The sequence below is a fragment of the Tiliqua scincoides genome, chromosome 11, assembly GCF_035046505.1.
Source record: "Tiliqua scincoides isolate rTilSci1 chromosome 11, rTilSci1.hap2, whole genome shotgun sequence".
NCBI lineage: Eukaryota > Metazoa > Chordata > Lepidosauria > Squamata > Scincidae > Tiliqua > Tiliqua scincoides.
Genome location: NC_089831.1, coordinates 18,564,881 through 18,587,947, shown reverse-complemented (window position 1 = coordinate 18,587,947; position 23,067 = coordinate 18,564,881). Strand labels below are relative to the sequence as shown.

Here is a 23,067-nt window from a genome sequence, read left to right as displayed (position 1 = left end):
CGACCAACCCTTGAAAATGGACAGGGGGAAAATCTGATACTGGGGTAGGGCCTAGCGGGAAAGGGATAGGGTCCAAGGGCAGCCCAAAAATGACCGTTTGCCACAAGTCCAACAATAGAGAAAAAAACAGAGCAGCAGTGTCATTTTTTGGTAGACTGACAACTCCTAACTGGCAACACCCCCTCTCTTTCGATCCCTTGCACTCATTTCCTGCATTTTCTTGCTTGCCCATAGCTATATTGCTGACGCAGAGAGAAGTATACAGAAGGAGAGACATGTTCGTGTCAATTGTAACTGACGAAAAAGGGACACATGTCACAAAAACATTGAGTCAGTAGGGTCTGTGGTGTTTACACAGATTTTTTTCCCCTTCACTGCTAAATATTAAAAGGTCAGGAGCATTATTTGAGGCTTATTTCCTAACATTCACTGCAGCAGAAGAGACCCATGAAAGCACTCCGAAACCCCACACTAAAAGGGGGCACAAGAACAGAAAATGCGTTAAGAAAGAGTGGGTTGCATTTTCTCCTCACGCGATTGGTGTCGACACTGATGTGCAGCCACAAGCTGACACGGTTAATGTGGGACTTACTCCCGCGTAACCTTGCCTAGCATCGTAACATTGGAATTAAATCATGCACTATGTTGAATTCCTCATTGGCCTGATGTACTGAATGTTCGCATAGCAAATTTTGTATAGCACACTTTTGCATAGCAAATTGCCACAGTGGGGCAACCTGGATCGGGACTGTGGCACAGGCAAAAGGTTTAATTCCCTTGCCTCAGAGTCCCCCACATAAGTCAGATGAGCCCTGCTGGATGAGACCAAAGGCCAGGTGGGGCCTTAAGAGCTGCAGGGCCTGATTGGAAACATTTTTTGCAGGTCCCCAGGTTCACAGCCAAGGTATGTTGAATCTTACAGATTAGTGGTGTTGCTAGGAGGTGCGGGGGTTGCGGGTCGCACTGGGTGATGCGCACAGTGGGGGTGACACCACTACTGGCCAAAATATTTAAAATCTTGGTATTTTCAAATAATATCATCATGTTATATATCAAGCGATGCGTAATTTCATGCAGAATGCAATGGCACAAACTGTGTTGAAATATCTCTATTCTATCAAAAGTTATAGCCAAAAAAGCAGTCAAAAATGGTACATCACCACACCCACTACCTGGGGTGTTGCCCATCTACTCCATGGGAGGTGGTCCATCATAGGGGTGACTTGCTGGCCCCCCACACTGGGTGATGCAAACCCTAGTGTCAGCACTGTTAGAGAGAGAAATAAAATCTAGTATAGACTTTATATCTCTATGGTAGAATGGAAAGTAATCAAAAGGTGCGCTTGAAAAGTGCATGTGAGTTTAAAGCACCAAATGGAACTAAGAGCATTTTGATATGAAATGGCATACATGTGAGCTTACAAGTAACCAGACAAAACGTGTAGATTGCCTTTGAAAAGTAAACAGTTACAAAACCACTTGTTTTAATGGCTGCGAAATGATTTAGTAAATTTAATTTTTTACTTTCATCTTAGAGCTGGACCCTTTCAGGCCCAATTTGGTGCAGTTGGCCCAATTGGCTTAAAGCTGGCCCTGCCAAAAACCCAGCTAATCCAGCCTCCCTGTTTCCCACCAGCTGCCTCTGGGAAGGCCACAAAGTATATAAGGGTACACCAGTCTCTCACTGTTGCTTCCCTGCAACGGGTATGTAGAGACAGTGCCACTGAACCTGCATAGCAGTCATGATTAACAACCACAGATTTAGGTGCCTTCTATTACTTTGTCTAATTGCCTTTTAAAGCCATTTCTAAACTTTACTACTTTGCCACATCTTGTGGCAATGAGTTCCCCATTCTAATTGTGCCATCTAGGGCATTTGCTTCTGCATAGGAAAAGTGGGATATAAAACTTTTAAATAAATAAATAAAAATTATGCATTGTGTGGAGAAGTACTTCCTTTTCCTCATCCTAAATCCCCTGCCAAATAGTTTCACTTGATGATGTTTCACTCTAGAGTTGTAAGTGTACTCTCTCTCTCTCTCTCTCTCTCTCTCTCTCTCTCTCTCTCTCTCTGTGCATAATTTTAGATGCCTCCCCTTAACCACTTTTTACCCTCAACCAAAAGCCCCCTTACGTCATAAGGAAGGTGCTTTAGCCCAAACCAGATTGCACCCCCCCCCCACACACACACACGGGTGGCTGCTATTCTCTGCATGGAGGCAAAGCATGTCATGGGCAATAATGACACATTTTCAGAGATCCTGGAGAGTGAGTTGAGCAGTTCCTGAAACTCCCATTAAGAAGACATTCCGCAGAGATGAAACAGGGGCAACAGTTTAGCAGGGCCAGATTCCAGTCAAGAGGGACAGGTGGCCATTGGCCCATCAATATTAAAAAGAATGGCCCCACTGGCCCATCTAATCCAGTTTCCTGTATCTCACAACAACCCACAATGCCTTGGGGAGCACTCAAGACAACAAGATGCCACTCCCTTGCATTTGGAATTCAGAGATTTTCGCTGCCCTACCTGAAGACCAAGTAGGAACCTGGGACCTTCTGCATGCTAAGCAGGTGTTTATCACTGAACGATGACCCCAAAAGTCTGGAAAAATACTATATAAACACCGCCTTCTAATGATCTAGAAATTCCAGAGGAAGTCATAGTCCTGCCTTGAGACAATTCTTACCTGTAAGCCATACTTAACGTTGTGATCTTAGCTTTTATTTAGCTGACAAAGCAGCATTGATGAGACAAGGCAGTAATGTTGCTCCCTCTGCTGATTCAAGGATCGAGGTGAAAGCAGATCATAGCTGCAGTTTGCAAAATCCAGTCCAAGCTGTGACTGGAGTCTCCTGATGGCCCCTCCAGAGTGAACCAAAAAGAGTGCCTGGATTCTTCTGGATATTGGTTTTTGTTTCCAGGGTCCCCAGTTGGACATTTCCTTGCAAGTGGGAGTTGGGGGGTTGTGGCAGCTTGAGCCCTCACCTGCATCTGCTGGGACCAATCAACTGGAACAGATAATAAAGAGACATCTTTCCAATCTGAGTCCTTGCAGCCTGGCTTCTTCCAACATTGCCCCCAGTGGATGCAGGATTCTTCTTGACTTCCTCCCCTAAGTCCTGGGTAATGTTAAACAGCTGCCACAGCCCACCTCTTGAACAGCTTCTGGCAAAGCAGCACTCTGGGGTGAAAAATGCGCCACACAAGTGAACATTGTTATTCTGAAGGCGATGGCTTCTGGACGCACTGGGGAAAAGCACATCGGGCCTAGACTATTCCAATTGGGTTGTGAAACGATTGCTTACATCTTGTGTTTAAAACAAACAGGTGACTTTCCTTCATGTTGACAATGAAACATTCTGTTCACTCACATTTGCTCAGGTTTTGAGGGGTGTGTGTGTGTGCGTGCTTTTTTTAATTTAAAATTGGACACACGCTTCACTCTGACATCCCAAAAAGTTTTCACTTTCAGTATGTTGCGTTAAACGCATCATTAGACTCACTGCGAGACACAGCCCACTTGCTTGGATGGGAGAAACAATTTGAACATAACCACTGAGAAGAGATTTGCCGCTGACTGGCAAGGAGCCGCAATGGGGGGCAGGGAGTGATGGACGTACTGTTTGTGCACGCTGTTGGATTTTGGAGGACTGATGCCATTTCAAGTCTACCACTGCCAATCTGCCTCCCTGAGCCAGCATTTTTGACATATATCAACATGCATTACAAAAATACCATACCTCTCCAATACTCTCTCTTTGCTGGGTAATTAACTCTGCAGAAGACTTTTCATGGAACTTAGTAGGGTCTAAAAAAGTGGGAAGGCAAGGAATAATATTTAGATACTCCCAAATATGTATGTTTTGTGATATGTTGTGCAAATGATGGTAGGTTCAGGAATTAGACACTAAGCATATGACAGCAAATGTGTTATAACTGGTACCTCTCACATGCTGAGGAGAGGAGTGTCTCTTCCGGAGAGACCTTCTTCTGACTCTCTGAAGAAGAGAGAATAGAATAGAAAGAACAGAAAGATCTAGATCAGGGGTCTCTAAACTTTTCGGCCAAAGGGCCACATCAAATATCTGGCACAGCGTCAAGGGCCAGAAAAAAAAAAATTATAAAATTTAAATAGATCTTAGATGAAATAATGAATAAATGAATGGGCTTAAATGTCCAGGATTCCTCCAAGCACCAATACAGCCCAAGAAATAAAGCACACACTTAAATGGACCCCCATTCCCCCACCCCACAAGCACAACTCCAGTTGCGTTTGGTCAACTGGGCCAGAGGCTCTCAGGGGATCAGAGGTTGGCCGCGGGCCGGATAAAGGCTCTCCACGGGCCGCATCTGGCCCCCGGGCCAGGGTTTGGAGACCCCTGATCTAAATCAAGAGAGTGAATGAGAAGAGGCAGGTCAAGGCTAGAATGAAATGTAGGCAGAGAGGACAAGTAGGTATAATTAACAAGATCAGGGAGGTTGAGGAGAGAGAGTCAGAAGCAGGAAAGCCAACCAGAATCAATAAGCTAACACTGGAAAGTGACACATTGCGTAGGCAAGGAATTCAGTGGAAGGGGAACAGGAAGAAGCAGAGGCCAATCATGATATGGTGCATGAGAATAAAAGATAGCCAATCAAGTCTTGTTGGGGTTAGGAGGTTCACTGTCCCAGGATTGGGGTTATGCATTCAGTTCTCACTCAGCTTCCGTAAGGTTCAAGACCATGTTCCCACAGGAGTCCTTTCAACAATGTCTGATAATTTCATCAACCAAACAAGCAAAGCAGAAGAAACAGGCATCCCTCCTGTGTTTCAGCTAACATGTGATTATCACTCAGGCAGTGGCATATCTAGAGGGGGTGCAAAACTAAGTTTTGCAAGGAACCCCACCATGGCATGCAAGTGGCCCTTCCGGGTAGTGGGAGCAAAACAGAGGTGTGTGCACTCTCTCTAGCTACACCCGTCCCCTCAGGAACAGCCCTGGCTGCCACTCTGCGATAGTCTTGGCATATACACAAGACGTACTCCAGTGCCAATTAAAAAGGCAGGTGTACTAACTATGGTATACTGGATAATCCTACAATTCTTCTGATACGTAAAAGATACTCATCACAACCAATGTTTTCAAAAAATATTCATTCTGCTGTTTTGCAGCTTAAATAAAATAAAATTAGGACTTTGGACCTTGCTAAATCTTATCCCCTCTCTCACCACACAAACAACCTCCTTTCCTTTATATTGAAATCTGAAATGGTGCCTTTGTTGCAGGGTAGATCCTCCAGCGTTTGGTACAAGTGAGGTACAAAATGGCCAGAAACCTGGTAGATAGTGAGAAAAGGACTCAATGTCAATTAATTATAATTGAACATTCATGGCTCTTTCCCCCCACCCCACCCACCCACACTCCTTGCCACAGGATGTGGTGATGGCATCTGGCCTGGACGCCTTTAAAAGGGGATTGGACAAGTTTCTGGAGGAAAAATCCATTACGGGGTACAAGCCATGATGTGTATGTGCCACCTCCTGATTTTAGAAATGGGCTATGTCAGAAGCCCAGATGCAAGGTTGGGCACCAGGATGCAGGTCTCTTGTTATCAGGTGTGCTCCCTGGGGCATTTGGTGGGCCACTGTGAGATACAGGAAGCTGGACTAGATGGGCCTATGGCCTGATCCAGTGGGGCTGATCTTATGTTCTTAACTACAATTCCCAGGAAGCCTTGCAGGTCTCTTGTTATATGGTGTGCTCCCTGGGGCATTTGGTGGGCCGCTGTGAGATACAGGAAGCTGGACTAGATGGGCCTATGGCCTGATCCAGTGGGGCTGTTCTTATGTACACACACACCCTGGGAATTGTAGTTTGTGGAGCTTCTGATTGATGACTGTTTCTGATGTTTTCTCCTGAACTACAATTCTCAAGGTTTCTTAGAGAAAGGGGTCACAGCAGCGCTTTTCAAAATGTGGGTTACCAATTGAGCTCTCCTGCCTGCCCTTATGATGGATTGGCTCCAAATGGTAGATATTCTAGAACTGCCATTACTTACTGGAGCCTCTGGAGGCCTCTCCTGGCCCAGTGACCTACAGGCATCTGTAGACCTCTGAATGGCCCTCAGAAGCCTCTCTAAGCCACTTCTGATTTTCGGAAGCCACTTCCAGTTTGCTTCCAAAAACTGGTAGTTGCTTCTGGACAGTGGCATAAACAGAGGGGGTGCAGGGATAGCAATTACACTGAGCTGCAGGCTTCCTGGGGGCAACAGTCTGGCCACCTGCTGGCACAATTGTGCCCCTCCCACGATTGCCACTCATGCCTCTTGCAAAATGTGCCAGGAAAAAAAATTACTCTTTGCAAGAGGGGCAGTGGCAATTGCAGTCTCTGGCTGCTTGCTCCCCTTGTTCTGGGAACTTGGGGAGCGACTGGGGGGCTTGGGGGGGCAAGCAGGAGGGTGCTTGGGGTGGGGAAGGTGATGGAGCAAGGGAAGTGAGTAGTCAGAAACTCCAATCACCGCTCATGGATTGGGAGTAGTAGATTTTTATTTATTTTTCAATTAAAAAAAAATAACCATGGGTGTGACATCACACCTGGAAATGATGTCACTTCCAAGTGTAACGTGGGGGGGCATCATTTTACCTTTGTCCTGGGCTCCAGGTTGGCTAGCTATGCCACTACTTATGGAGGCTTCTGAGTGGGTCCCCAGGTCAGGAGATGCCTCCAGTGCCACCAGAAGCATCGCGACCCAACACAGAGAATGAGGTGGGTCGCGGCACTGCAAAGTTTGGGAACCCTGGTCTGAAGCATAGACAGCCACACTGCCTTGCCAGGCTTCCATGGGAATGAACACGAGGACAGCGCAAGCAAAACGATGAAGGTGCTAAAACAAAATGACGAGAGGAAAGAGAAATGATTTCTTTTTGGAAAGGGAAAGATGGCAGAGGGACACCATCCTCAGGGCAAGAGGAGAAGCAGCCAGCCAGAGAGTGGAGCTGCCTCAACCTCTCCAGCTGTCTCGTGCCCGAATGCTGCCTACAGAGTCCTTTGGCTGCCACCTGGCTTTGCAGAACGAAATTCCTGGCTCGCACTTCAAACCGCCGAAAGAGGTGCTAGATTTGCGGTGGGAGCCAAGGCTCTTCCAGAAACGGCTAGAAATTGCAGAGTTCGCCTGGTAAACAGGGCCGGCTGTCTGCTGCGCTGCCCTTCCCCAAGGCAAGGATTCTAACCGAGCTGAAGCTGCTTAGCAGCACAGAGACAGCTGCAGGGCCGTTTTGTGTGGTCATCTGCGGTTTGAGCCTTTCCTCTGGCACATGCTGACAGACTGATGCATCAAGGGCAAGGCGCTGGCGTGGAATCAGCCGGGGCAATGACAGGAGGGCAGATACAGGCATGGTGGAGAGGCTTCAGCACTGCTGAGGAGGTGGCGAGCCTTGCTAGCCCTAGCAGACTCTGAGAGTTGAGAAGGCATTAAGACACCCCCCCTCCCCGAGCCTCTCCACCATACCTCAGAGGCCTCTGCATCATCACTTCTGTTCAATAGTCAGCCACAGCAGATTGAAACATAGTCCTGTCTTTTTTTTTCTTTTCTTTTTTTGCCCCCGTTATTCAGCTCCCCAAATTCTTTGCCCTTCTCTGGTCTGCGTTGCTGAATTTTTTCGAGTTAGCTCCAGCTCCAACTTTGCGGTCTTGGGTTTTTGCCTGACCTGATCTGCCGCGAGCGCGTCCAGCTGGATTTCCTGCCAGGAAGGCTGTGCATTTATGTGGGCAAGCAGGAGCTGCTAATTCTGTTACTAATAAGAACATCGGGAGAGGGCTTCTGCTACACCAGACCAAATCTCCACGTAGTCCGAGATGGTCTGATCTGGTTGGCAGCCATTCTGCAGGCTCTCCTGAAGCATGGCACAGTGTGTGCTGAACAGGAACAGGAGTCGATGCACGATTTTTTGTGCCGTGCTTAGTTCCCCACCTGTCTTAGCTCCTCAAATGACACACATACTTGCCTTCAAATCCCACACGTAGTTCCTCTTTATCTTTCCCTCCCTGCCCCTCCATGCTTTGGGTAGGTTATTTGCCTTTTATTCAAGCTCTTTGAAAACTCATCCCAGTAGACATTTGTTCAGCGTCTTATTTCCGTTGTTTACGAAAAACAGAACATCATGGGTTTCTTTCATCTTGAAAAACTACTCTGGGGAAGTGGGAGGGAGATGACTTCAGGACGTCATATGCCCCAGCCAATCAGTGCTGTCCATAATAGAACCTGTGTCTCCATAATTAAATTCTGCAGGAAAGTCTGTAGGTTTGACCCCAACCTGGGCAACCACAGTAAGGGCCCAATCCTATCCACCTTTCCAGCATTGATGCAGCCACAATGCAGCCCTGGAATAAGAGAACAAATGTTTCCTTACCTTGAGGAGACCTGACTGACTGACTGCCCCTCCAGTGCAGGCTGCAGCACATACCCCCTTGGCACAGTTGCATTGGTGCTGGCAATTTGGGTAGGATTGGAGCCTAACTTGACTACTCTAATTACACAGGCCTGCAAAATTGAGGGTCAGAAGCACTTCTTTCGAAATTTATGCTGGTTTTATATGAATTTGGGGCTCTGATTCCAAAAATGGCAACAGTTTTGCCCTATCACGTCTAGTTTTGGAGACAGAGCGTAGCCTCATTAGTGAATGGTTCAAGCATGTTGGTCGATATTACAAATGCAACTACACAGGGGTAGGCTACCCAGATTACCAATCCCCTTCCCCAGGTTTCCAGGCTTAGGGGGCATCAGGCATTTCAGTTATTCTTGACATTAAAAATACTTTTATGAGATGGGAGAAAATAAATTCATTTGTATTTGATTATATATGGCATATAAACACAGATTTACAGATCCATAAAATGCAACTTCATTTATGAATGCGGACCCATGTAACAAAGTCATGTGATGCAAGAAAAAAAGTGCAGTTAAACAATTTAGGTATTTAAAGTTCAGAAATGTGGTTGCCAAAGACGCTCCTTGCTTGGGACACCATTTGGTCTAGGACTGATTGGGCTCTTCCACAGAGGTCTTCCCTAGACTTGCAACCTGTCCTTTCACTGGAGATGCTGAGAACTGAAACCAGAATCTTGTGAACCCAAAGAGAGCCAGGATGGTGTAATGGTTGGGAGTTTTAAGTCCAACTCCCAAGTTGGACTTGGAAGATCCAGTTTCAAATCTCCACTCAGTCATGAAGCTTCCTGTGGGTGATCCTGAGCCAGTTTCTCTCTCTCTCTCTCTCTCTCTCTCTCTCTCTCTCTCTCTCTCTCTCTCTCTCTCTCTCTCTCTCTACCTCACCTACCACACAGGGTTGTTGTGAGGACAAAAGGAGGGGTGAACCAAGTACACTACCCTGAGTTCCTTGGAGGAAGGGTGGAATAAAAATGTGAAAAAACAAAAAGTATGCCTTTAAATAGAGTTATAATAATAGACACATGTGCACAAAATATTTCAGCCAGTGGTCATCAGCAAACTCGAGGCACACAACAAAGACTTACTAAGTAATTATTTCTACTCAGTTCCGCAGAAGGGGAAACGGGGTTTCCAAGAAGATGCCAAGGGTATGAGTACGTTTCAATGAGTCACTGCAGATCTGTGCACTGTGGATTTATTAATCAGGTGGAACTGAGTCACAGCTCCCATTCTATTATTGTTAAAATTGAAATTTAACTACAAGGAGACTCAAATGCTGAGAGATTTGACCTGAAGTTCAGCGCAGATGCTTTCTGGGTGGTATCGTTCTTCTCTCTGCCCCATGATCTGTAAATAGAGTCAGGTGAGCACACGAGGGGAGCTCAGCCGAAGCGTCAGTCCTGGCAGGGTCCGTCTGGAAGCAGAAAAGGCTGGAGAAAATGTGAAAGGCTGGTGAGAAGGACTAAAAAGCAGGCAGAAAAGGCCGGAAAAGGGATGCAAAGCTGGCAGACTGGATGGATGGAAGGCATATAGAGGAGGAACAGGCAGGGGTACCTTGGAACTAGGCTAAGGAGCAGCATAAGATTCTGCCCAGGTCAAGATCTAACCTGACCTAGAAGAGTTTATTGTCTCGGCAAGGAGGAGCCTGCTGTAGGCAAAGCTAGTTGCCCTTTTCTGCCTGCTTCAGCACAAGCTCCAAGCAACTACAATTGCTCTGTCTCCAGTTGAGAAAACAGGGCCGATCGCTCCTCCCAAGTCCTCAGGATTCCAGCCCTATGAATTGTGCAGGCCATTGCTGGTCAAATGAATTTTTATTGTTGTTGCTTTAGCCAGGTGGTTGTTTACCCCAGAGCAGCCAGGTTCTCATTGTGGGGCCAGCTGAAAACTCCTTATTCCACCTTTTGGAAGGGAAAGTGCTATGGGGGGGGGGGAGCATAAATAGATACCAGATGGTAGAACCAGTGAGCCTGACCTCTTCATCTTCATTAAATAGCTGTTTGCCCTGTTTAGTTTACATCTATGCTTTGGGGAAGGGGTGGTGGTGGTTTTTTTTAATGTATTTATTTCAGGTTTGGGGAAGGGACAAGGAGTTGGTGTACTGAAGCTACAGCCTTGTGATCTGGATCAGTTCTAACCAGGTCATGACCGCCCCCTTGCAAAAGAAAAGTTAGGAGCTTGTCAAGAACAGTCAACCTTGGCCTTAACAAGGTGGTCACTCCTTCGTCCAACCAGCTGAGCACATGGAAAGGTGCCAGGTGGCAATCGTGCCACTTCAGTCATGCCTGAAGCAGTCCCAAGAAACACAGAGTGTGGCTTTGCCAAGTGTTGCTTGGTTCGAATCAGGGGCCTTGTAGTTCAGACTTGGCCTCTAGTCTGGGCCATTCCCAGTGAGACACCTGGCCAGAGGAGGACCTGTGAAGCACTTTATAATCCCTAATCCTTTCTGGCCTATGAAGTTACGTGACACTCAACGGCCAATTTGGTGTCACTGCCTGCTATAAAGCTTCCAGATCAGCTGCCAGTCTGGGCAAATTGTTACTAAACCAGTAATTTTCCTTTGCACTGCAAGGCTCCATACCATTAGACTTCCCACCAGAGGCGCAACCAGGAGCAGTGTCATCTGGAGCGGTGACGTCACTGTGTCATGTGATGTTGTGACATCACATAATGCCACGAGGTCACTTTTGGATTCAGAGGAGGCCAGTGGTAGGTTCACAAGGTGGCTGCTGCCTCCCCCATCCCTTCTCCAGCAGCTTCTCCATGGGCTTCTGTTGAGCCACAGCAGACCCCAACACTGTGCTTAGAGGTTTGCAGTGAGTCAGGGGAGTTGTCTGGGAAGCTGCTGTTCAGTGACATCCCCCTTCAAGTGGCACCCAGAGCACGTGACTTACTTGCCATACCCTAGATATGCCTCTGCTGCCCACCCCAGGGCACGTGCCCACCTTTCCTGCTTATAGGTGAGGGCACTTGATCAGTGGTGGGAGTAACTGACCCTCAGCCAATGCCACGATTTAAAGGCAGCAGATACCGTTCATTCAAAAGCGAGGCGAAGATTATTAAATCACCAGACCCAAATTCCGATCTCAGCCATCTCAATGATGGCCTTCCGGACTTCAGGGGACAAGAACGTGGGGTCTGAACAGTTAGCAGTCAGAGCAGAACCTCTCTCTGATGCCTGCTCTCAAGTTCTCACTACACCACTTAATTAAACAATGATGGTGAAGTCATGGATGCCAGAACACGGCCAAGTGCAGGATGCTTGGGAACGAAGGGACAGTTTGCTGTTTCTCAACCCCTGCGCCGTTGCGTAAGGACTGCATTCTTCTCTCATGAATACAATCCCGTGAGCTGATGCCAAATGGGGCCGGAATTCTGACTCGCTGATAAGATGTTAACATCAGCCTTAAACATAGCTGGAGTCCCTGACATATGAGGTCATCCTCCTCCTTCTGTCTCGTTTACCCCAGAAGAAGGTGCTGGCTGGGGGTGTAAACACAGAGGAGATGTGCGTAAATGGCCCATTGGAACACAACTCATTCAAAAATATGCCCAGGGTGTGCATCTCTCCTACACATTGTGCTTGAGTGAAAGAACTCTTCGGAGGAAGGGACTGAGCAAGACTTTAACACCGAGGGTGCTTTCACAGTAGAGGCTTAAAAGTGGAGCTTGCTTTGGCTGCTTTCAGTGCAATTGCAAAGCCTGCACTTGCCAGAATGATTAGTGGCTTAGATGGGTTTTAAGGGGAATTAGAAAAATTCACGGAGGACATGAATTTTGTCCAGATGACTACATGCTACCTTCAAGTTCCAAGGCAGGGTGTCCTTGAATATCAACTGCTGAGGAGCTTTGCTGGGAGAGGACTACTACCTTCATCCCCTGCTTGCTAGACTAAAGGCGTAGTCCTAACCCCTTATGTCAGTGCTTTCCAGCACTGGCATAGCAGCACCAATGGAACATGTGCTGCATCCTGCAGTTGGGTGGCACTCATAGAAGCCTCCACAAATAAGAGAATGTTTGTTCCCTGACCTCAGAGCTTCATTGCCCTTATGCCGGTGCTGGAAAGCACTGACATAAGGGGTTAGGATTGCAGCCTAAATGGGCCTTTGATGGGATCCAGCAGGACTCTTCTTATGTCTACTGGCTAGGACTGGAAGCTAAACCTAGCACGGCCAGCTCAAAACCTAACATCATGGTTATGTTTTGGCAGCTTCATTGTCCATAGCAGAGACAAACCCTTGTGTATCAAACACACTCCGTAGTGTGCGTTCAGGAACTGCAAGGCTTATGTTAAAATGAAACAACCCAGTCTCCTTTTTTCACAATACATATCTGAATGTGTTGCAGCATCTCAAAGTTCTTTTGTTGTTTTTTTACTCAAACCCCAAAAGACAGTGTGGGTAGTGGCTGCATAGGGCATGGGGGACCCAGTTCAAATCCTTACTTGGCCATGAAGCTCTCTGGGTGACTTCAGGTCCGTTCACCATCTCTCAGCCTAGAAACATGGCTCTTTTGTAGGGTTGTTTTGAGAAAAAGCACAGGGAAAGAGGAGAACTGTGTGTGAGCTCCTCAGAGAAAAAGGCTTGACAGCGTTACAAAACTACAGGTTCTGTTAATGGAATATTCCATCCACAGAGCATTTGCTAGGCCAGGGGTATCAGAGATAAGGCCTGGAGGCTGGATGCAGCCTGCAGAAGCTCTTTATCTGGCCTTCGGACTCTCCCAGCACCATCATCAGCTGTGGAGCTTTCTTGAGGTGTCACTGCTGAAAGGGTGGCCCATGTGCTAATTGGGCTCTCCCATACCTTGAAAATTTGATCAAGTTTTGCGTATATGAAATGAGTTTGACACCCCGGCGCTAGGCCGTCTCTCCACAGAGTTATCCCTTGTCTGTTTTCCAGAACCACATCCTCACCCTGATGTCTGTGGCTGCTCAGATCTACAAACACCCCAGCCTGAAGAATGCCATCAATCTGGTGGTGGTTCGGGTGCTGGTGGTGGAAGACGAGAAGCTTGGGCCGGAGGTGTCCGACAATGGAGGCCTCATGCTGCGCAACTTCTGTACCTGGCAGCAGCTCTTCAATCCTCCCAGCGATCGTGATGCAGAGCATTATGACACGGCAATCCTGCTGACCAGACAGGTGCGTAGATGCTCTGACCAGAATTGGTTCTCATCCTATGGAAGGTGAACTGCAGGAGGGATGGAGAAGTGTTAACAAGTTGGGGACTGTCAACCTAGGGTCCTGATCCTTAGCTGGCAGTATCAGTCCTACCTGGTCACCTGAGTACAATCTAGACTCGCCACGGGCAACCAAGCAAGTGACCGCTGCAAGGTATACAAGAGAAAAGCGGCAGACTCTGGGTTCATGATACATCCAAAGTGGCCTGCGAATTCACAGGATTATCCTACCAGAGAGGGAGGAGCTCTAGGTGTCCACTGAGTGAGAGCCATGACGAGCTATCCCAGAGGGTCAGATCAGGCAAATGCTATAATTGCACACGTAAACACCCAGCCTCAACAGGAAGCCTTTATAGCTCTTCCTGTGGAGGATAGCTGGTGACCAGCCAGCTGGAGAGGCTGTGGCATCCTGCACCAAATAGGCTGGCAGCTTTTCTACAAAGTTTTGGGTTTCTGCACATAACTGGGTCTAACCCTAGCAGCTCCTGGCAATGGAGTCACATGTTTTGGTGCTGCATTTTAGCAGTAAATAACCAATAGCACTCTCATGGTGGTAGCATATTTCACGAAGAGTCGGACAGTGGAGTTCACTGCCTGTCTGCCTGGAAGTCCCACTGTGTCCAATGGAAGTAATGCTTTGTAATGTCATTTAAAAAAAAAAAATTTAAAGTGTGAAAAGTGTGTCATTTTAAAAGATTTCAGCTTTAATAATTAACAAGCTGGTCCCGTTGATGAATTCCCAAAACCGGACGCCTCACAACTGGTCCTGTAGCTCAGCGGAAGGGCTAAGAACAAACCAAGTTCCAGCTTCAATCCCTGCATCTCAAGAAAAGGCTAGAACAGATTTCTGTGTGAAACCCTGGAGAGCTGCTGTTTGTCTCGGTAGACCAGTGTTTCTCAAACTATGGGTCCTGGCCCACCGGTGGGTCACAGCCTAATTGGTGGGGTGCACACTGGCATGACTAGGAAGCCATCGGGCATTCTGGGGCACTCCCCAGAAGCCGTAAGACATTCTGGGCTGTGACATGGCTGCCCCAACAAAATAGGTCACAGCAATAAAAAGATTGAGAAGCACTGCTGTAGACCATATTGAGGTAGATGGAGCTTAGTATGAAGCCATTTCCTTTGCAAACCACTGTGAATCTGAATCAACTTGAGGGAAGGTTCCACTTGAGGAGTGCAAGTGTTTTCTTCATGTTTTTTTTAAATTCCTGTTCTCACCCATAGGATTTCTGTGGGCACCAGAGCTGCAGTACCCTCGGAGTGGCAGAGACTGGTACCATGTGCGACCCAAACAAAAGCTGTTCCGTGATTGAAGATGAGGGTCTCCAGGCAGCCTATACCTTGGCACATGAACTAGGTAGCCACCAAACCCATAGGGCACAATTGGGCAACATCTCTTTCTGCATAAATCAATAACCAGGTTTATAGAGCAGGGAGCTCAAGATGTGGTCAGAAGACAGGAGAGGATGCCCCGCTGCTGAAGCTGAAAAAGTCAGGGGGCCCAATCCTATCCAATTTTCCAGTGCCAGTGCAGCCATGCCAATTCTGGGGCATTTGGTGGGCCGCTGTGAGATACAGGAAGCTGGACTAGATGGGCCTATGACCTGATCCAGTGGGGCTGTTCTTATGTTCTTATGGGACACGCACTGCATTCTGTGGTGGGCAGGCAGTCCCAGAGGCCTCCTTAAGGTATGGGAACATTAGTTCCCTTACTTTGGGATTGCACTGTGGCTGCACAGGTGCTGGAAAATTGGATAGGATTGGCCCCCGGGTTTCGCCAGTTCTTGGCTGGGAGACTATGCAGAACCTGCACTTGTCCCACCTTGAGTTCTATCCAGGGCTGGCCCAAGGCTGACTCTTCTCTCATGATTAGTGAAAGCAGAAGAATAACACAGAGTACTAAATATTGCAGAAAAAAGTTATGCAAAAGAAGAGCAATCCTCCACATTTGTAAAATGCAAACAAGTTGTAGAATTCAATTTTTCAATTGCAGAATTTGGATTACTCTTTTTTTTTTTTTTCTTTTTTTTTTTGAGTGCCAAATACACAAAATGCTGAGATGGGAAGCTTGGGGAGGGGGGATTCAATAGGATATGATAGATGGCAGCGATGCTTTAAAGGGTTTGGTTACACCCAGAGCTAATCTAGGTTCAGAAAGACAAAATTACTCTGCTGACTTGTCTCTTTGTCGCCTCTTCTGTTCCAGGGCATGTGCTCAGCATGCCCCATGATGATTCCAAAACCTGTGAGAGGCTCTTTGGGACCTTAGGAAAGCATCACATGATGGCTCCACTCTTTATCCACCTCAACAAGACTCTGCCTTGGTCCCCTTGCAGTGCCATGTACATCACAGAGTTTCTGGACGGAGGACATGGTAGGCGTTGGCTCACTGTCCATTCCTTGTCGCTATTCAGGCAGCCAAGTGAGAACGGCCGTTCAAAATCCCCTGCTGGCTCCTCCCACCTCTTTCTACAGCGTTGCCTTTCCTCCCCCTTTCTTGGTTTGCGTGTGGAGTTTAAGCAAAGCCAAGCTCAAGGCAAGCCTTGTGGCAAATCTTGCACACTTGGGCTTTCTTCTGTGTGCACATTCATTTTGCAAGGAACTTCTCAGTTGTCGGGGCCCCTCCCAGATGCCCTGACCCCCGACTTATCCTGGAGCAGGCACCCCATGCCCAGGGTGGGGAGGCTTCACTGCCCTTGAAGGGGGCAAAGCAGGTTGGCTCACCCCAACCAGCCAGAGGAAGCTGGCAGGGCAAACAAGGAACACTGCAGGAAACAAGCCAGGAACAGGAAGGGCCTTTTCTGCCCCACCTGGAGGAAGGGGAGGGGCCAAAGGGGGCGGGCCTGCTCCATAAAGCAGGAAGGCCAGGGATGAGAGGTAGTCAGAGTGAAGCAGGGAGCTGTGAGGTCAACAGCCCCTGCTCCTAGGCCAGGTTTGGCAGCTCTGCTAGGGAGAAGGACAAGGGTGCTGGAACCCCCTCCCCCTTCAGCCAATGTGAGGCCTCCCTGGGGGTGGAACAAGCTTGCTCCAGGTCCCTCCAGGGGTGGGCCCCTACATCAGTATCTCTAGGTTTGGTGGCACTCCTAACTGGAACCTGGGCTCCTTTTGCTATGCAGATTTGGTTTGTGGGGACACCACTCATTCAGTGGATTTGTCATCTGAGTGGCTTGGAAACATGCATGGTTCTTTCTGTAAACGTATCAGCCTACCAGGAGTCAAAAATGCAAACCAGGTTTGCAGTTGCTCAAACAAAAGATGATAAACAAAAGATGGGGAATGATGAGAACTGCACCAAGGTGACTAAATCTGTCCCTAAGAAATGTTGCCACTCTCTTCTTCTCCTATTATTGGCTTTTTGATTGTAAGCTCCTTGTGGCAGAGAGCTGTACAATGACCCTTGCCATATCCACGGATTTTGGTATCTGAGAGAGATCATGGAAATGATCTCCTGCAGAAACCAAGGGCTTACTGTACATGATGATGTGAATTGCCCTTGGGTGTGATCTTCTTGTTTCTTTCTCCCTCTCTAGGTGACTGCCTGCTTGATGAACCAACCAAAGCCATCTCTCTCCCCACGGACCTCCCAGGCCAAGTGCCCTTCTACAATCTGGATCGTCAGTGCCAGCAGATATTTGGCAAAGAGTTCCAACACTGCCCAAACACCACGCAGGAGGACATCTGTTCTCAGCTCTGGTGCAAGCTGGAGACCGGAGAGCGCCTCTGCCACACCAAAAATGGCAGCTTGCCCTGGGCAGATGGGACACCTTGTGGGGCGGGGAAGATGTGTTTGGATGGCCTCTGTGTGGCACGAGACACCGTGTGGCCCCAGGTAAACTTGTCGTGAGAAGCAGGCAACCTGTCTCTGGCTTAGGACCTGATGAAACAATGTGGGCAGTTCTGTGATTCTTCCCATTTCTATTTGAATAAAAAGCAGATGTGGAAGTCTAGCCTCAGGAGTGGAGGACCAACAGGGGCTGGCCGTGCATAATATTTCCTACCATTTATTTGCTTAGAACCCATTGGAAGCCCCATATCTCCTGTGGAAACATCATTAGTTATGGAGAGCATGGTTCTGAACAGACAAATGGCAGGAATGGTTGATATGCAAATTTGGCATCTGTTTCCTTCAACTGAGAGGAGCAGCCAACCTTGTTAAGCCCAAGGAGAAAGCAAAAACCACAAGACGCTTTCGTCCAGCTCCCACTGTTCGCCTCGGCACTCCAGAACTACCCATCTGCCTTTCACATTTAGCTCTTCCCTAAAGCACAGATGCCCCCCCCCATCTCTTCACGACAGTCAATGTGACATTGGGGAAACTGAGATATAGTGATTTATCCAAAGTCACTCGTCGAATATTTGACTAAGCAGGGCTCTGAATTCTGATCTCCTATGCCTAAGTCCAATGCACTCACTACCCACTGGAGCTGACCATGCCAGTCTCAATGAGTGAGCTAAACTGGAATTAAACGTCGGACAGCTGGCCCTTGCTGTCTTTCCCAGGGTAAATCTTACAGGTGCGGTAATCAAGGCAGGAGGCAAAAAAAATGACTTTGTCTCCATTTCTGCCTTCAGTGTTGCCACTGAATATGTGTGCCTCTTTGCTTCTGCGCGTGGACTGGCAAAACAGAGTCTCACATGGGCCAAAAATTGAAGAAGGCTCCCATATACTTTGATCTTGCCATGTTTTTCTTGCAGAGAAAATACAGTTGGTGGGTTACAGTTTAGTAACCATGGACCTTATGTCTTGCAGCCTGCAGTGGATGGAAACTGGGGACCCTGGAGCCCTTGGGGGCCATGTTCCAGGTCATGTGGTGGAGGAGTGCACTTCTCATATAGAGACTGCGATAACCCTGTGCCTAAGAATGGAGGCAAATACTGTGAGGGTCAAAGGGTCCAGTATGAGTCATGCAACACCGAAGAGTGTGTATCAAATGGTAATCACTTTTTGTCTAATAATGCTTGCTTCCCCGTGGCACCAGGAGAAAGGGGCAGATATTCCGCATGTAAGAGGAGTGACTGATATAAACAAAGTCGTTTGGCGGACAACCTAGGAAACTGGCTCTTAGACATCCGCTGATGTGCTTTCAGGCCACATCCACACAAGAGGCATGCCAGTTGAGACCATTTTAAGAGTCACGACTTTCCCAAAGGAATCCTTGGAATTATAGTACGGAGAGGTCTCTAAGCAACTCCTAACCCTCCTTCACAAAAACTACAATTCCCACCAGAAAAAGAAACCCACCCAAAACACACACATTTTATTTGCATACAAAATCCAACCATCAAATCATTGACCTGAACCAGAGGACTAAAGCAAAATCTCCCCTTTTTACTGAGATCTGTGTGGGATCTGTTTCCTTTCTTTGCAGGCAAGAGTTTTCGAGAGGAACAGTGCGAAAAATACAACAGCTACAACATCACGGATCTGAGCGGAAATCTGCTGGAGTGGATCCCCATGTACACAGGGGTGTCTCCTCGAGATCGCTGCAAGCTGGTCTGTCGGGCTAAAAGGGGCAACGAATTCAAAGTGTTTGATACCAAAGTGAGAGCTCTGACTTGGCATCCATCATTGTTGTCCTCCTTGAGGGGTGGCCGCAGCAAAGGGCCTCAGGCCACTGTTGCTTTTGTGGCTTGCATAAGTGCATCTGGGCTTTTCTCCGGCTATTTGTGTGTGTGAGAGTGTTCCCTTTGGAGAAGTTCTCCCAGTTACATGGAAGCCACTGATTCCCAAACAGCTGCTACAGGCCTGGGGAACTATTCAAGTGGTTCAACTGCATGGCTGTGGGCTGATGAAAAATACACACCCATTTCGCATTGCCCAGACGGGGATTTGATTGCATGGAAAAGAGACCCACAATCAACCCCTTTCCTGTGTGCTTGGGTCTTTAAATATTCTCTCAGCTGCACAGGAGCTGCTCATGGTCAAGGGCTTCTCCAACTGGCCTGCATCATATCCAGCACAGATTAGAAGGTGGTTGCCCCACAACTTGGAGTAAGGGGATTTATCCCACCAACCCCACTGACCCCTGTGCCAGTGGCCCTTGGCTGCTAGAAACTTATTGGCTGGGGCCTGGATCTCGCACGGGGAGGCTGGTGTGGGTTCTAGTGCCAGCCTCCCCGACTCCAGAATAGTTTACATGTGCTTTACGGCACATTCACAACATTCCCAAACCAGTGCAACGGACTTTCGCTGAGCGAACAACCAGTTAGGACTTTGCTCTTGAGGAAAGAGGAATGAGGTTGTACTACAGGCTTTATAGAAAAGTTGAATTTGAAGACAATACCAGAAGTGGCATCATGCAGATATTCTGGGAGGCAGTTCCAAGCCTGAAGGGCAGTAAGAGAGAACCAGGAGTGACATTCAACTGAATGTATATTCCCAGTTCACGCGGGTTTGCATGTGATAGGTCTGAAGCAGCAGTGGGTGTGGGGAACGGGTGATGCAATCTAATTTTGCTCCGCCTTTGGTTTTGTGCCAGGTGATTGATGGGACCCTCTGCGCACCCCAGACTCTTGCTGTTTGTGTACATGGTCAGTGCATCAAGGCTGGTTGCGACCATGTCATTGGGTCACCCAAGAAGCTGGACAAATGTGGGGTTTGCGGCGGCAACGGTTCGACATGCAGGAAAATATCTGGCTCTCTCAACAGATCCAAGTAAGAGACGTGGTTGGGCAGCTCAGCCCAGTCCTGGTATTGCAAAGGCGGAGGAAGAGGGTGTAGATGAGGAGATAACATGTAGTTGATCTGATTATCCTGTTCATGCTGCTGCTGGAGCTGGTTGTAAGGGCTTCCTCTGCCTGAGCACAAGCCATAGATTCAAAGAGCACTGGTTCCATCACAACATGCATTGGGGCTGGGAGATCCAGAAGCAGATGTGGCTTTACTGTATCCCACAAGTCCCCAAATTTACCTGTTGCTGTTGTTAGGGACATACAGTTGGACCTTGGTATCCGTGGGGAGTATTCCTAGACCCCCTGCAGATACTGATACCTGCAGATAATTGAATCCACAGGTGGGGACGATTACCCATGTCCAGGAGGTGGTCTAAGGCCCACCCTACAGTCTTTCTTTGTTTACGTGTCTATAATGTTGAGGACAATAATTATCTCTTTGATCTTTGCAGGGGTGGGTATAATGAGATTGTCACGATCCCTGCGGGAGCAACCAACATTGACATCAAGCAGCATAGCCGAGGGATGAGGTATGATGGCAACTATTTAGCGCTTCGCACCCTGGATGGCAAGTACCTCCTGAACGGAAACCTCACCATCTCAGCCATGGAACAAGACATTTTTGTGAAAGGGACCGTCCTGCGGTACAGCGGCTCCCTGACCACCTTGGAACGCCTGCAGAGTTACCAGCAGTTACCGGAACCTCTCACAGTCCAAGTGCTGTCGGTTTCTAGTGAGGTCTTTCCTCCCAGGGTGTTCAATCCAAAGGTGAAGTACACTTTCTTCATCCCCAAGAACGTCCACTTTGGCAAGCCCAAGGGCAAGGAGAAGAACCTGGCCAATGTCATCAAGCCCATGTTGACTGCGCAATGGCTGCTGGGGGACTGGTCTGAATGCTCCCGATCTTGTGGCTCCGGCTGGCAAAGACGAACAGTGGAGTGCCTCGATGTGGAAGGCCAGGCCTCGTCCACCTGTGACAAAGCACTCAAGCCTGAGGACATCAAGCCCTGCGGCCACCTCCCATGTCCCATCTGGCAGATGGGCCCTTGGTCCTCCTGTTCCCAAACGTGCGGAGAGGGAACGAGGACGCGGAACGCCTTGTGCATTGACTATGCGGGGAAACCTATCTCCCCAGAGAAATGTAGTGCACCGCAGCCACCGGCAGGAACAGCCCCCTGTATGCTGCAAGAGTGCTGAGGTCAAGCAAGGGCTAACACGTGGTCGGGGGCATGTGTAACATAGGCTAACTACTAACCTAACACGAACCAGGCTTGGTATGGCCAAGCAAGGATATAGGTTTGAAGGCAAAAATGCACTAACTGACCTGAACAGGCCCCCCCAGGCCAACCTGTTTGCAAGATGAGCAGGCATTGAATAACAACCACTGTTTTTTTCTGCTTTGTCTTCCTCCAAGCTGACATCTACCTCAGTGGGAAACAAATAGTGTGGGGTTTTTTGATGATGATTGATATGATTATTTTTGTTTATTGTTCATTTTGAAGGCCATATTTAACATCTGCGGAGAAATATAAATGTATCCGAGGCTGTTTCCAAAGTTGACCTGAGTCTCATCCCTGCCTTTGCCAAATCTCTTTGTGGGTCTTATTGTAGGGATGACATCCAAGAAAACCCACCAGGTGCAAAGAGAACCTCCTTTGAATGTCACCGTTAAACAACTCCTGTCACCAGAATGGAAACAACTCAATCTAGGCATGAAAGCCAGGTCCCATCCTAGATACTAGCCTTTCATGTGATTTGGAGTGGCTTCCATAATCTACTCAAGCTGCAACACGTGCGCTTCCCAGTCGGTAGGACTCTTCTGGAATAATTTATTTTCCAGTCCCTGCCTCAGTTCAAGCTGGTGAAAAACACGGCTCTTGATACAAACTCTGATAGGACCACTGCATTCTGGACAACCATGTCCTGGCCAAAAGTGTCCCAGTCATTCATGTCTCTGGACATTTGCACCCCTTTTATGTGTTCCAATATGTTTATTTATATTAGATATACTTTTTTATTTTTACAACACAAAGGTAGGCTTAGTGCTGGGGAAAGAAGTTTAGCTTATGTAACATGGGGTTTGTTGCCCAGTTATAGCTGAACGCAAATAGCCAGGACCCAAAAATCTGGACATGAATAAACAGGACACAATTGTCCAGGATGCAAATATCCTAGTACCAATACAAACCTGTCTTTGGGGACGTTTATGGGGATTAGGTGAGAGTCTACACAAGACTTCCAAGGTAAACATGAGTTGCGCTTCATTGGTGCTTTGGTACACAATTGACCGGTGCTTCACGAGACCTCAATCAAAGTTTTGCAATGGATTGATTTGGCACTGACACTTTTTGCTTAGAGCCCCATGCCTTGGGAAATGCTACTTAAGATTGCCTTTGGGGATTAAAAATGGAAGATGTTGTCCATCCTTATGTTTGTTGTCTTGTTACAACCCCCGTGTTGGACGCTTAGCACTTATCAGTAGTGCAAGTGGTGGCAGTAGGACAAAGATAAGTGTAATTTTAGGGAACATGGAGAATATTTCACCACCCTCTGTCCAGTAGGGTGGGAGACATGATTGACTTCCTTTCTCCCCCCCCCCCCACAATGTTTGGGATGCAGCCACAGAACCAGTGAACGTACATTAAAAATGAGTTGGTTTGGGTGCTTTGAAATGATTACTGGGATGTTGAGAACATCCCCAAGACATTCCCCTTGTAGCTTGCAAACAAGACTTGTCTCGCATTTGTGGCTGGGCTTTTTGTGGATGAGGAAGTGAGGCCAACCAACAAAT

The 23,067-nt window shown here is 47.9% G+C and overlaps 1 protein-coding gene across 1 annotated transcript in view; it reads left to right on the top strand.

Annotated features, from left to right (window-relative positions):
• ADAMTS8 (ADAM metallopeptidase with thrombospondin type 1 motif 8) overlaps positions 1 to 21,831 on the top strand; it is a 28,609-nt gene extending 6,778 nt beyond the window's left edge. The window contains exons 2-9 of the mRNA XM_066639370.1: positions 13,324 to 13,563; positions 14,829 to 14,961; positions 15,811 to 15,978; positions 17,135 to 17,433; positions 18,355 to 18,538; positions 18,974 to 19,146; positions 20,084 to 20,259; positions 20,729 to 21,831. Of these exons, the coding sequence (XP_066495467.1) occupies positions 13,324 to 13,563; positions 14,829 to 14,961; positions 15,811 to 15,978; positions 17,135 to 17,433; positions 18,355 to 18,538; positions 18,974 to 19,146; positions 20,084 to 20,259; positions 20,729 to 21,473 (2,118 nt within the window). The 3' untranslated portion in view covers positions 21,474 to 21,831. The remainder of the gene's footprint in view (positions 1 to 13,323; positions 13,564 to 14,828; positions 14,962 to 15,810; positions 15,979 to 17,134; positions 17,434 to 18,354; positions 18,539 to 18,973; positions 19,147 to 20,083; positions 20,260 to 20,728) is intronic.
• The last annotated feature ends 1,236 nt before the right edge of the window (positions 21,832 to 23,067 follow it).